Consider the following 13,707-nt stretch of genomic DNA (forward strand, 5'->3'; position numbering starts at 1 on the left):
TCAACAGAGCAAAGACAGATCGCTCTTCCTGCAGCCCATCGTGCAGCACACGGACGTCAGGATGCTGTTCATGTCCCTCCTCCTCAGCTCCATCCTGGGGCCCCACGTGCCCGCAGACTCCTCACTCAGGGACCCATCTGTGAGGGGACAAAACAAGTAAGTACAGATAAAAGTGTGTGAGGAGGAGCATGGGCGTCCGACTGGAGGGGGGTAAAGAGTACAGTTTACAAAGGGCCCAGTGCAAGAAGGGGCCACTCACAAAGTTTGGAATGTGCATTTTCCATCAGACAACATGCATACATCATTTATAGTGATGTGTTGTACAGATGGACTGCTGAATTATTATGTTTGTTTCACTGTTGCCGAAATTAGAATTTTCTATGGGATCAATAAAGTATCTGTCTATCTATCTATCTATCTATATCTATCTCGCTGTATCTCTCTCTATCCATCTAGCTATCCATCTATCATCCATCTAGCTATCCATCCATCCATCCATTCATCTATCTATCTATCTATCTATCTATCTATCTTATCTATCTAATCTATCTAATCTATTTTATCTATCTAATCTATCTATTTCTATCTCACTCTATCTCCATCTATCTTTCTATCTATCTATCTGTCTGTCAGTTCGTCCGTCATCGTCCGTCCATCCGTCCGTCTGTCTGTCTATCTATCTATCTATTTCTATCTCGCTCTATCTCCATCTGTCCATCTATCTATCTATCCATCTATCCATTTGTGGCCATACCGGCTTGTAAAAGGAGGAGGGGCTGATGGCGCAGATTGGCAGCCTCGCTTCTGTCAGTCTGCCCCAGGGCAGCTGTGGCTACAGTAGTAGCTTACCACCACTGAGTGTGGAGAGACTGAATAATGAACTGTAAAGCGCTTTGGGTATCTTGAAAGGTGCAATATTCATTAATTCATTCATCTATCATCTATCTATTTCTATCTCAGTCCATCTATCTATCTATCCATCCATCCATCCATCTATCTATCATCCATCCATCCATCCATCCATCCATCTATCTATCTCTCTAAAAAAAAAAAAAAAACACATGTGAACCATGTGATTATGTAAAACAATTGGGGTAGGACTCCATAAGCTTTTTAAACTTCATCCTACTTCTTTTGAGCACCAGGTCCCAAATATGTCATGTATATATCACTATTTTTGTTATTGTTTTTGAATTTTGTTGTACCTGGCTCAAACAAAGAAATAAATGAAAATGAAATCTATCTGTCTATCTGTCTATCTATCTATCTAATAAGGCATTATTCAATTTTGTTACTTAAGTAAAAGTACAGATACAAATGTAAAAAGGTACTCAAGTAAAAGTAACACATGAAAAAAAATGTAAGCAAAAGTATTACATTCAAGTATTTTGCAAAAGTAAATTATTTTCTTTTAATTCCAAAGTACTGTATTTTATAGTATTTTATTTTATTTTATAGTATTTTTTAGTATTTTAAAAGTATAAAAAAGTAAACTTTTTTTTTTTGTATTTTATAGTATTTTTTTATATTTTAAAAGTATAAAGAAGTAAAAGTATTTAGCAAAAGTATTAAGTAAAAGTGCCTTTAAGAGTAAAAATTTAAAGTATTTTGCAGAGGGTTTTTTTAGAACAATTAAAGGATGAAATGTGATTTTGAAAAAGAATGTAGCAGATTTGAAGTGATTCAGTTGATTTGTAATTTTTCCAGCAGCTGTTGTGTATTTGGTTTGTTCAGAGTTAGGATGTGAATTCAAACACAATGGGGAAAAAAAAGAAAGTACTTTTTACTTTTCCAGATCTAAAATGTATTGGAGTAGAAAGTACAGATACATCTTGAGATACTTCTCAAATGTAGTGAAGTAAAATGATAAAGTATCCACTGTAAAATGTACACAAGTAAAGTACAGATATGTCAAATGTGTATGTAAATATTGTGTTTTGTTACCTTCCACCACTGATTCTAGGTCTCTGCACTTCTTTTTGTAGAATTCACGCAGGGTCACTAAAGATGCCTGTGTGTCTCGTGGAGATGTGAGTGATGTGAGTGATGTGTGTGTGTGTGTGTGTGTGTGTGTGCGTGTGTGTGTGTGTGTGTGTGTGTGATGGAGGATGTGTGTGACTGTGGCCTGTGCTCTTTGCTCTTTGAACACTGAGAGCGAGAGATCAAAGCTGCTTGTTTGTCTGGTCCAGAGTCACAGCTCCGTCTGATGACAAGAGCTCGTGAACAACATGAACACACTCTGCTCTCAGCAACAGAGAGAAGAGAGGAGAGGAGGGATAGAGGGAGAGGGGAAAGAGAGAAAGAGAGTGAAGATAGAGGGAGAGAGGAGAGAGAAAGGAGAGGGGGAGACAGAGGAAGAGACGAGAGAGTGAGGATAGAGGGAGAGGGAGAGAGGAGAGAGAGGGAGAGGAAAAAGAAAGGGAGGGAGAGAGAGGGGGGATAGAGGAAGAGAGAGAGACACAGAGAGAGAGAGAGAGGAAATGAGAAAGAGGGAAAGAGGAAGAGGGAGGGAGAGAGAGAGTAGAGAAAGAAAGAGAGGAAGAGAGACAGGGGAGAGAGAAAAAAGGAGAAAGAGAAAGACAAAGGGGAAGAGGAAGAAAGAGAGAAAGGGAGTGAGGAGAGAGAAGAAGAAGAGGAGAGAGAGAGAGAGAGAGAGGAGAAAGTAAAGAGAGAGAGAGGAAGAGGGAATAGAGAAAAAGAGAGAAAGAAAGAGGAAGAAAGTGAGAGGGGAGAGAGAAAAAAGAAGGAGTGAGAGGAAGAAAGAGAGAGAGGGAGCGAGTAGAGAGAAGAAGAGGAAGAGAGAGGACCCTAAAGAGAGACGGGGAGCTAGAGACAGGGGAAAAGAGAGAGGAAGAAAGAGAGAAAGGGAATGAGAAGAGAGAAGAAGAGGAAGAGAGGGAGGAGAGAAAAAAAGAGAGAAAGAAAGAAAGAAAGAAAGAGAGAGAAGAAAGAGAGGGGAGAGAGTGGGCAGAGAGAGAGAGAGCTTCTTCCTTCATTAATCTTCATACATGGTCCGGACAGCCGCTCATCTGCTGTCGTCCTTCACTGTAGCTCTAGATTTAAGTACATTAGTACATCAGATCCCGCTTCCACCCACAGTACACTTCTCAGTAGTAGTAGTACTTATTATTAACAGAATTATTTCATTTCCTTTGGCACTGCAATAATTCACCCTGCAACTGTTTGATTACAAAAACATCCAAAAGTTTCCTTAATGTATTGGTAAATCAAAAAGACTACTGCAAAGAAAAGAAACAAACAATAATACATGAAGAATAACATAAAAATAAAAACTATTGTATATTTAAAGGTGCATTGTGTAACTTTTCTGGAGACGTTATTACTTTGTCTGGAATGTTTCACAGTATGGCATTAAACCTTTCTATCTCCATAGTTAGAGTGCTTGTTTTTCTATGTATATTTGAGCTATAAAACGAGTTGTAATTGAATAAATATAAGGTAGAGCTGTTTAATATCATACTGTGGAACATTCCAGGCAAAGCAATGGCATATCCATAAAACCAAAAAGTTACACAGTTCACCTTTAAAATGATATAAGACATAATTTCGATCGTGTCTCCTCACCGTCCTCAGTGCCGCTGCGTCTCCAGCGTGAGCCTCCGCAGGTGTACACCACAGCTCTGAGGAACTCTCGTCCACACAGCTTCACCGCCTTCACCTCCTGAGCCTGCACACGGAGCAGAGCCGTGCACAGCAGCAGCAGCGCCACGGGGACCAGGGCCTTGTACATCCTGGACATGTCTACGGAGCGTTCATGAGCGGAGTGTCCCGTTAAAGACATTATATAGTCCTCCATCAGTGTCTGCGCTCATAGTCTCCTCCTCCAGCTCTGCCTCTGTCACGCAAACACTCAAATCTCATTATCAAACGAGGAGGATACAGGACAGATGACGGGGGCTCGTGTCGTAATAACGAAACACTGTCAATGAATACCATAGTTTATGATTGTTATATAAAAGTAATGTAATTTCAGTTCATGGGGCAGTCACACTTGAGTTCAATATTTTCAGAGGGATCCCCAAGCATCCCCATGTAGCCATACTGCCCTTCAAAGACAGAACGCTGTAACCTCATGTTTGATCAAAAAGGTATTTGAGACTACTCAGGCTGGCGCCACTTAGTGCCTCCGCTCAGTTTCATTTCTCTCCAGCAACTAGGTCAGGAATCAGAATACACTAGTTCATAAAAACCCCAGAAGTGCGGGCACCAGCCAATCAGCAAATCATACATTCTGTTTTGGCAACGATTCCCGAGATCGAAGTTTTAAAGCTGCAACAAAGAGAATGTTTGGTGAATTTTATCAAGGGGAAAGACATTATTTTACTTCTTCCAATGGGATTTGGGAAAAGCTTAATCTACCAGTTAGCTCCGGTAGCGGCGCATTACATACGTGACTACCAAATAACAGCGATTGGTTAAATAAAAAAGTACCCGTCTACCATCAAGCACACTGCGAGGTCAAATGAGGTCAAAGTAAAACATGATGAATCAGGTTAATTTGAGACCTCCTTCATTATCTGAATAAATATCGTGAAAAAAATTGACTTTGGAGCCTTATTTGGCAGTTACTGTACTCTGCCCATGGATATATATGGATACAAGGACACTGCCTTTGTATCAAGAGCCAAAAATAAGGAGCAGTGCAAAGGCAGTAACACTGTCAGTTACTGCCTTTATACTTTTGTCTGGACAAAACAAAAACTTTGAAGTGATTTTTCTAAGTTTCGCACTCTGTTAAGCCCTTTTGCTTTTCTAGAGGAGCATTCTAGCTCTCACTGCCCGCTTTCATCTGATCAGGGTGGCACACTTGATGAAATACAAGGTGCCACAGATGGGCAGCAGTGGCTCAGCATTCTATCATTGTGCCCATAGGCAACACACTTGCTTTTCCTCAGTCTACCCCAGCTGTGACTGCAATAGTAGATTACCTCTGAGTATGAAATGAATGACTGATGAAAGAAACTGTAAAACATCTTTGAGCATCTGAAAAAACACTAAAACAAATGAGTTGTTTAATGAAAGGCACTGGCTGTTAAATCTATTTAACAGTCTATCTAACAGTCAGTCTGCACATTTGCCAATAAAAAAATCAAGATAATTACGGCACATAATTTAATTCCTTTATTTAGACTTATATTTTAATTTGGGTGCACACATGTTAGTATACGTCTGAATTATTTACTTACACGTGTTCTTTTCTGTTTTGTTCAAGTGGCCAGACAGAGGACGCTTGGCAAAGACCATCAACGCCAAACAAAGGGGGGGAGCACAGTTTAGTTAGTTTTAATAAGTTTGTTTGTCTACTTTGTTTAAGGTCACTTTATTATCTCTTATTATTTTCTGTATTATACTTATTTGCCTTCTTGTTACTTTGATTAAGTTAGTAGTTTTAGTCAATTATTTAGTGTAATTCCCCGCTCTTGTGTTCAGTTTTAGGAGGCCCGCATGTATTTAAACACTCCTGCTCTTTGTCTGGTTGGGTTAGTTTTGTTCTGTTAAGTTTGATTTAAGTTATCCCAGTTGGGCCTGGCTTTTGTTCAGGATTTATCTAATTTGAGCCTTTGTTAATTGACTTTTTTTTTTTTTTATTTAAACTTATTTTTATACCTTGTCTTTGCCTTTCTGTTTGGTCTACTACAGTAAGTTTTAAGCCATGTTATAATAAAGCGGTGTTTTGTTTCATTCACACATGTTTGAGTAACCCTTTATTATTAGTCTGTCTACATCTCCAAAGCTCAAACTGCTCTGTTCCACCTTGTGATGTCATGAAGCGGTACTTTTCATGTTAACAGACTACTTTTTTCTTTTTTTTTGGCATTGGCAGTTTCAGGGCTAAAATAATCCAAATGATTCTAGTGAAGGTGTACAGAGTTTAAAAATAAAAATACCATGCAGCGTTTCTTATATTACCACATCACAAGACGGTGTCAGTTTGAGAGAAGAACACAGCCTTAATATGCAGCATTTGTGTGTTAAACATGTGTGAATAAAACAAAACACAACAAATATTCATGTTATTTTAGTTGACAAAAGCAAATCTAAAACATTTCTCGAATCTGCAGATCTCACAATGATCCAAATTTTGAGTCATAGTTCAACAATATTATATAAATATGATATTGTTTTAGAATCAAACTTTTGGACCATGAAAACAAAACAGTGCGTGACATGCATATTTACACTCATCCCTCCATTTTCTTGTAAAACGCTCCATCACGTCTCCTCACTACTGCATGGACGATTAAGTACTGCCTGCTCCTATCCCCACTCCAGCGTTTACCACGGCTGATGGACCATTGACTTTCACCTTTACAGCAGTCACTATTGACTCTATGAGACAGGCCTCATTAAAGATCTACTGATGGTGTGACAGATAAGACTCAGCGCTCTCCTCGTACACATGCCCAAATATGGTCACTATGAAGTTATACAGCGTACTTACACTATTTGTTCTCCCAAAACGTCCTCCTACTCCACTGGATTAAATAGCAGGGGTTTCCTCACTTCCATTTTCAACCGTTAAAATTAACAAACTGTAACAATTAAGTAGAATTTCAAAAGGCAGTGGTGCTTGTTGTACCCTGGGTCATGATGGACTCCTCCAGCCTTCATCATGAAGTTTTATGAGCAAAGATATGAGGTGAGTGACACAAAGTGATATAGCTCTGTCATCAAAAACATCCTCTACAATTATGGCTGCAGTGCTATCCATCCATCCATCTATTTTCTTCTGCTTTTGGATTTCCTTCACCTTGAAAACTTCCTCCAGCTACTCCAGGTGGACCCCAAGGCATTCCCAGGCCAGCCCAGAGACATAGTCCCTCCAGCTCGTCCCAGATCTTACCCGGGACCGATGCTCTCCCCTCCCGGATAAGCGGCTCTACTCCGAGCTCCTCCCGTGTGACTGAGCTACTCAACCTATCTCTAAGGAAGTGCCCAGCCACCCTGTGGAGGAAAATCATTTTGATCGCTTGTATCCACGATCTTGTTCTTTCAGTCATTACTCAAAGCTCATGACAATAGGTGAGAGTAAGAACGGAGACTGAGCGCTAAATCAAGAGCTTTTCTTCACCACTACAGTTTGATACAGTCAATCCATGTCAGTCTCACTCTCCATCCTTCCCTCACTCATGACCAAAATCTTGAGATACTCATGTACTGTACTTGAACTAATACTATAACTAAGGTTTGGGTTCCACTTATTAGACATTTTCCCTCAGAGTTTGACCCATCTTTCAGTACTGCTAGGGCCACCTGTCAAGAGCACTGACTTTATATTGCAGTATCCGCAACCCCAGTTCTCCCATATGAGTGACTGTTGTGCATTTTTTATGTCATAGTAGACTCTGGCTCTAGACTCTACACTCCAGCCCATCTACTCTGTTTCAATCCTGAACACATCTACAGCATGAAACATTGTACTGTCAATGTATATATTTATTGTATTTTTTTATGATGTTTGTGTATTCTGCATTGTGTATGTCTGAAGTACTGCAAATAAGAATGACCTTCTGTCTGGTACAAAGCATCTCATCAGTGTTCTGTAGATTAAAATAAGCAAAATTAACACAACACCCTGAGGTTTGTGTTTTACTGTAATTTTGTTTAAAACTTGTGAGGTGATAATGGGGCTAAACTTATATGCATGCTGCTGAATATAGTATCAACTATTATACTTTTAAAATGTATTTAGTTGCAGAATACTGAATACCTGCATTCAAATGTATTTTGGAATGTATCCAGTTATATGGAGCGATCAGAGTACTGTATTATGATTATTCTGAATACTTTTACACCGAGTTCCATTCTTCTATAGTAAAAAAAAAAACATGACGTATAATTATAAACTACTTTATTTTAGTTTGTTGTACTTTAATGTTTAATCAGAGACAGAAAAATCACCAAAAAAGAATCACGAGTCAAAATTGCATGATATAAAAACTTCATCTATTCTCTTTAATTTAGGAAAGTATGTGTATTCTGTGCAGAACGATGAATGAAAAAGTAACTGTAAAATACTGTTGCTCAAAATAAGTATTCAGAATATGTATTTTTGGTACATGTATTCAGTTACTTCTATAGTATGTAACTTTCTTAGTGTATATGTGTCCTGTTTTTACCCTATATCTGAAGTAGGTGTATTTATTCCGTTTTTTGTTCCAGTTTATCAGGTGAAATCAGCAGAAAGCAGCTCATTCACTTACCTCTGCTCTGGCGTACTGGGATCTTACCTTTTTGGCCTTTAATTCTGCACTTACCGTTTACGAGTGACACATAAAATGGCTGGGAAAATGGTTTCTGTCAGTTTTATGAAAATATAGAGCAGCCATGTCAGATCCTGTTATAGTCAAGTCATTAGTTTCCAAAATGGGTGAATTTTGGGTTTACATCATAATCTATTCTAAAGTCAGTTGTCATTTTAAAAGTTTAAAGGTCCTATATTATGCAAAACTGACTCATGCCAAATTTAAGTTTTAAAAAGCACATGAAAAAGTTAAGAAACACTATCAAATTCAACATGGCCAATTTCACATACACCAAAAACTCCTTAAATTTAAATGCAGTGATAATGCCATACCTTTTTACTGCATATGGTCACAGGCTTGTAAATCAGTTCTCAGGCCTCTAGAATCACTACATAAAAGCGCTCTCAGGACCCGTAACAAGAAAAGTCAGCTATTCCACCACTGTCATATTCTACAGCATTTTGAGTTCTGAAAACCTGATAATGTATGCAAATGTTTGTCTGCTGTTTAAGATCATGAAACAGAAAACGCATACCAAAATTCATGGAGAAGTGCAAATGCAAGGAGAAGCAAGATAGAAGTGAAAAAATGCATAGCACACTCAGATGGTCAATGGGGGAGGTCCCAAAGTGAGGTCACCCCGTGAGTTCAGCCCATTCTATGACAAGAAAAAAACTGTTTAAATATTTATATATATATAAAAAAACATTCTATTAAATACAGAAATAGTTTAACCATATCACAAAAAACATCTTAGGTCATACTTTACATTCAGTCCATGAGGAGCAAGAGTCTTAAGTTGGTGAATCCAGAAGTGTTCTCTTTTTGACAGGAGCATTTCAGGGAAACAGTTAGTTTCTCTGAGATCTGAACCCACCTCCTGAGCCACTCGGTCCACTGTGCGCGGCGAGGGCAGGATCTACAAGTACATGTTACCAACAGAGCTGATCACATGTACAAACTACAGTACTTTCTCATGCCTGGTGAAAAGTGGCTCCTCTCAAACCAAACCTGCACCCACACTGTGGACTGATGAGTATCTGGAGAGAGTGAGATGTTCTGGAGTGAATGAAATGAATGATGTTTTTGATAAGGATGATGATTTTAAGGTGCTGAGAGAACTGGATGTGAATGATGATACAGAATTGTTATGATGCTACGGACATTATAAAGTCATTCTTTTTGTATGTTTGATTTTATGAACTATAACATCAACCTGCCACAGAGACGACAGGTTCAAATTAGCACTGGAGCTAAAACTTGGTACACTACATCTCTCCTGTTAATGTCTATTGTGCACTATCCCTGTCTCATTAAATAAATACACTAAACTAAACTAAACTAAATGAGCTTTCAGCCAGTTTAGTTTAGTTTAGTTTAGTTGACTTATTTAGTGTCATGCACCATTTAGTTGGTGCCCAGTCCACATGGGCTTATAAGACACATAAAACAATAAGTAACCAGATCACACATCAAGCATAAAGTGTCCTTTTAGGGAGGTCCCAGGCTTTTAACACAAACTGAGCCAACTTGAAAACATTACATTTAAACAAATGCTCGAGTCTCTCCTCATCAGACATAACAAACCAACAGTAAGACACATTAGACACAACTGACAGAGCAGGTCATGATACAAAGGAGAGTAGAACAGAAAATGCATTTCAATTTTAATGTCCTTTACATCGCACAGAGCACATGTGCTCCTCCTCTGGGACTGAGTGGAAGCGTCCAGTCTCCAGAGCCAGAGGCAGAGTCCCACACCTCAGCTGGGCACATACTGACCTCTGACCTCTGCTCAGGTTCAGGATGACTTATGGCTCAGGTCCAAAACAGTCTTTAATTTAGATATATGTTCTTAATTTTGGTTTACATAAAATTTCATTGTGCCACTTTTGTTTATACTTATCAATGTGAATGTTCCTTTTTTGTCTGACACTACAGATTAACTTATTTCTGTAAATAAACTGGAAATCCGCATTCTCAAAAATTTTCACTTCACATGGTTCCCAGCCCATATCTCCATACAGAACAAGTTTAGGTGCCTTTTTGTGCACGCCTAAAAAGTGCCTCAGAGCTCTGCACTGAACTTTCTCACTGTGAAGCCATGTTAGAATGTTGTTGCCTCCTCAAAAATATACCCAAAATCGTGTTCTGTTTCGTTCAAACATGTCTGAGTAACCCTTTCTTATTAGTAGTCTGTCTACATTTCCAAAGCTCGCATTGCTCTGTTCCACCTTGTGATGTCATAAAGCGGTAGTTTTCATGTTAACAGCGATACCTTTTACTTTTTCTTCATTAGAGATGGGTAATGCCTGGGCTGAAACATCCAAATGATTCTAGTGAAGGAGTTTAAAAGCACTTTGTAGCACTTCCTGTATTACCACATGACGTCACAAGGTGGAATAGAGAAAAACATAGCCTAAATATGCAGGGTTTGTGTGTTAAACATGTGTGAATGAAGCAAAACACAACATGGAAACAACATTGTAACAGATCAGAAAATAGAAAAAGTGTACAATTTCCCCATAGAGACTCAAGCAGCAGCCAACCATCCAGAAAAGTTACACAGTGGCCCTTTAAAGCTGCCCTTTAGTGGAATACAAACCTGCTGAGTGAGATCATAATGTTTATGGCTACAAAAAGACTAAATATAGACACACGTTGAATAAATATTTTCCAGAAACCTTGACTGACGTTGAAGCAGTAGTGAATCCAGGAGTGTTTGTGTGTGCTTGTGTGTGTGATTGTGTGTGATTGTGCGTGATTGTGTGTGTGGAGATAAGGTTTAGCCATGGGGCACTTTTTACATCTGGGACTTCTCATGTGCAGACTGAATTATTCACCTGTAAATGGACTGGAGTTGTATCATGGGTTCGGGCCTGGTTGGTACTTGGAAGGAGGACTGCTGGGGGAATAGTGGTTTTAGTGGAAAATGTTCTTGTGTCTTTAGGCAAGACAAAAACTGCATCTCCTTTTTTATCCATTTCCTCATTTATGGTACGTGACGTGTCTTTAATTGTCATGAAAAGCCCTATAGAAATGTTATGTATTATTTATTATTAAGACACCTACCTCGTCCAGTGCAGTGTGTGAGAGTTGGAGGGGCCGATGGAGCAGATTGGCAGCCTCGCTTCCGTCAATCTACCCCAGGGCAGCTGTGGCTATCATATTAGCTGACCACCACTGAGCAGCCTATGGAGTGAATAAATAAAAACGAAAATTGTTAATTGTAAAGCGACGTTGAGTATCTAGAAAATAGATGTAGACTAATGCACTATTATTATCTTTATTATATGAGGTCAGTGGTGGAAGCAGTACTAGTAAAAGTACAGATACCGGAGCAAAAAATACTCAAGTAAAAATAAAAGGATCACATGAAAGCAAGTACTTAAGTAAAGGTATTAAAGAATTAGTTTAAAAATGTACTTCGAGTAAAAAGTAAAAGTAAAAGTATTTTGTACAGAGTTTGAATTGTAGTAAAGCTTCAAATGTAATGATTTTGATACAGATAAAGCCTTTTACAACTTTTTAAATTTACTTTTACGTTTTACTTTTTACTTGACTTTTACTTTTTACAACTTACAGGCTTTTCAGCAACTATAATAATAATTTTTAAAAAGCACACCTAAAAATTTTACTTAAAGGTGCACTGTGTGACGTTATGGTCGGGGTCCATCACACACACACACACACACAGGTGTACACACACACACGCACATGCATGCACTCACCTTACCCCTGCCTTTCTGCCACTTTTTAAAAAAAAATATACATTTGTAATATACATTACTTATGGACTGACTCAGCTGACAGATTGGGGGAATGAATGTCATGTAATCTTGATTTGTTCAGTATGATCATCATTATTATTGTTGTTATTATTATGAAATTAGTGGTAATGATGAGTTATGTATGGCCATTTAACATTTTCAAGTAAATAACATACAAATTTATGAAAAATATTTTAAATTTTGTGTCATGTGGTGTCCCGCCCTGCTGGTTGTGAATGGTTGGTGGCCCTGGGCACCGTGTTACTGCTCCATATGGATAATCCCGCCTTACATTTATTCAGTTACAGATGGTTTTATAGCTCAAAAAAACAGATCTGACCTGTAACTTGGTCTGGTTTGGTCTCCATGAAGATAGAAAGGTTTAATACCATTCTGTGAAACATTCCAGATAAAGCAATAATCATCATAGAGAAAAGAGTTTGATGGACCTTCCACAAGAAAGTTACACCGTGCACCTTTAAGCAGAGTACATCACACAAACAGAAGAGTGCCATCTGTGCCATGACAACAGATGTATCACGTATGTATCATGGTATTGACTGACTGAGGGGATAATGGTTGAAAATGGTGGACCTTACATGTTATACAGTAAAGGTAGAAGGAGCACATTAACACAAGGTGAATATAATGTCAACAAAACATGATGACACAGAATACACACACTCACACATCTATAAAAACGATCAATAGAGAGATGTACAGACAGTGCCTATGTCTGTTTTACATCAGGTTTCCATTATTTCCCTTTTTACATTGATCATTTACAACTAAACTTTAATGCAATAGGCTGTCAGCGACATTTGAAATTTGAAATGCATTGTCCTTGTCAAATAAATCAATAAATAGCCTGAACAAGCAAGTCAGTAGAATTCAGTATTCATATTAAATATATATATATATTTATTTATTATTATTTTATTTTTTCATAATATTATTATATTTATTTTGTGACACCAGTCTCCTGCTATTTTGTGAACTTCTGTGTCCATATAATGTCCCTTGTGGATCAATAAAGTCTAAGTCAATATTTAATTTTTTAAGCAATTATTAGAATTTGACTTTTCAGTAAAATATATATCTGTATTTTCATTTGTATTGTGGGTGCAGTACCACTGTCCAAGGTTTGTTTTTTTTTTTTTGTGCAGCCTGTGTTCACCCAGTACTGCTACCCAGTAGTACAGTAATACTGTATTTAGAGCTTAAAATACACAAGGATACGAACATAAGGAGACTACTGGGAGTTTTCACATTCTACAGTGAGATGATGTCAGACTCCCAGATGGAGGGCAGATTTCTCTATTGATTACATTGTACTTTGTGTAAATCTCCAAAAAGTAAAGTCACAAATATTGAACCTGGTATTTTCAATGAATAAGTAATTCTTGTAACAGTAGATAAGATAATTTAGCATTTTGACAATACTAGTTTTAACTGTGCTCATCTGTATTAATTAATATTGACATTTAAAAAAGTTGGGATGTCATCTGAAACCGAGAGATACTATTACTATTAGTGCTGTCATGCGATTAATTGAGAGATTAATTAATTATGATCTGTAATTAATTAATCTAATTAATCTCATTTTAATCTCACCTAAAAATTGCTGAGAAAAGCCTTCAATTTGAGGTATTTTCATTTAAATTCATTAT

At 37.9% G+C, this 13,707-nt stretch overlaps 1 protein-coding gene across 1 annotated transcript; it reads right to left on the reverse strand.

The window, feature by feature from the left end:
• Nucleotides 1–3,760, reverse strand: insl5a (insulin-like 5a). Its single transcript, XM_020933368.1, has 2 exons — nt 3,586–3,760; nt 1–137 (listed from the first exon to the last, which is right to left on the reverse strand). Exons 1-2 carry the CDS (start codon nt 3,758–3,760, stop codon nt 1–3), a joined length of 312 nt encoding a protein of 103 aa, XP_020789027.1.
• Between the last annotated feature and the right edge of the window lie 9,947 nt (nt 3,761–13,707).

Source organism: Boleophthalmus pectinirostris, unplaced genomic scaffold, assembly GCF_026225935.1.
Source record: "Boleophthalmus pectinirostris isolate CB_2022bp ecotype Guang Dong unplaced genomic scaffold, ASM2622593v1 HiC_scaffold_7, whole genome shotgun sequence".
In the NCBI taxonomy this organism is placed as follows: Eukaryota; Metazoa; Chordata; class Actinopteri; order Gobiiformes; family Gobiidae; genus Boleophthalmus; species Boleophthalmus pectinirostris.

Excerpts from the sequence above, each read along its gene's own strand:
- insl5a (XM_020933368.1), bottom strand. The coding sequence starts at position 3,760 with ATGTCCAGGATGTACAAGGCCCTGGTCCCCGTGGCGCTGCTGCTGCTG. Across the intron at positions 138-3,585 it reads ACGCAGCGGCACTGAGGACG|ATGGGTCCCTGAGTGAGGAG; the intron begins GTGAGGAGACAC and ends GTCCCCTCACAG.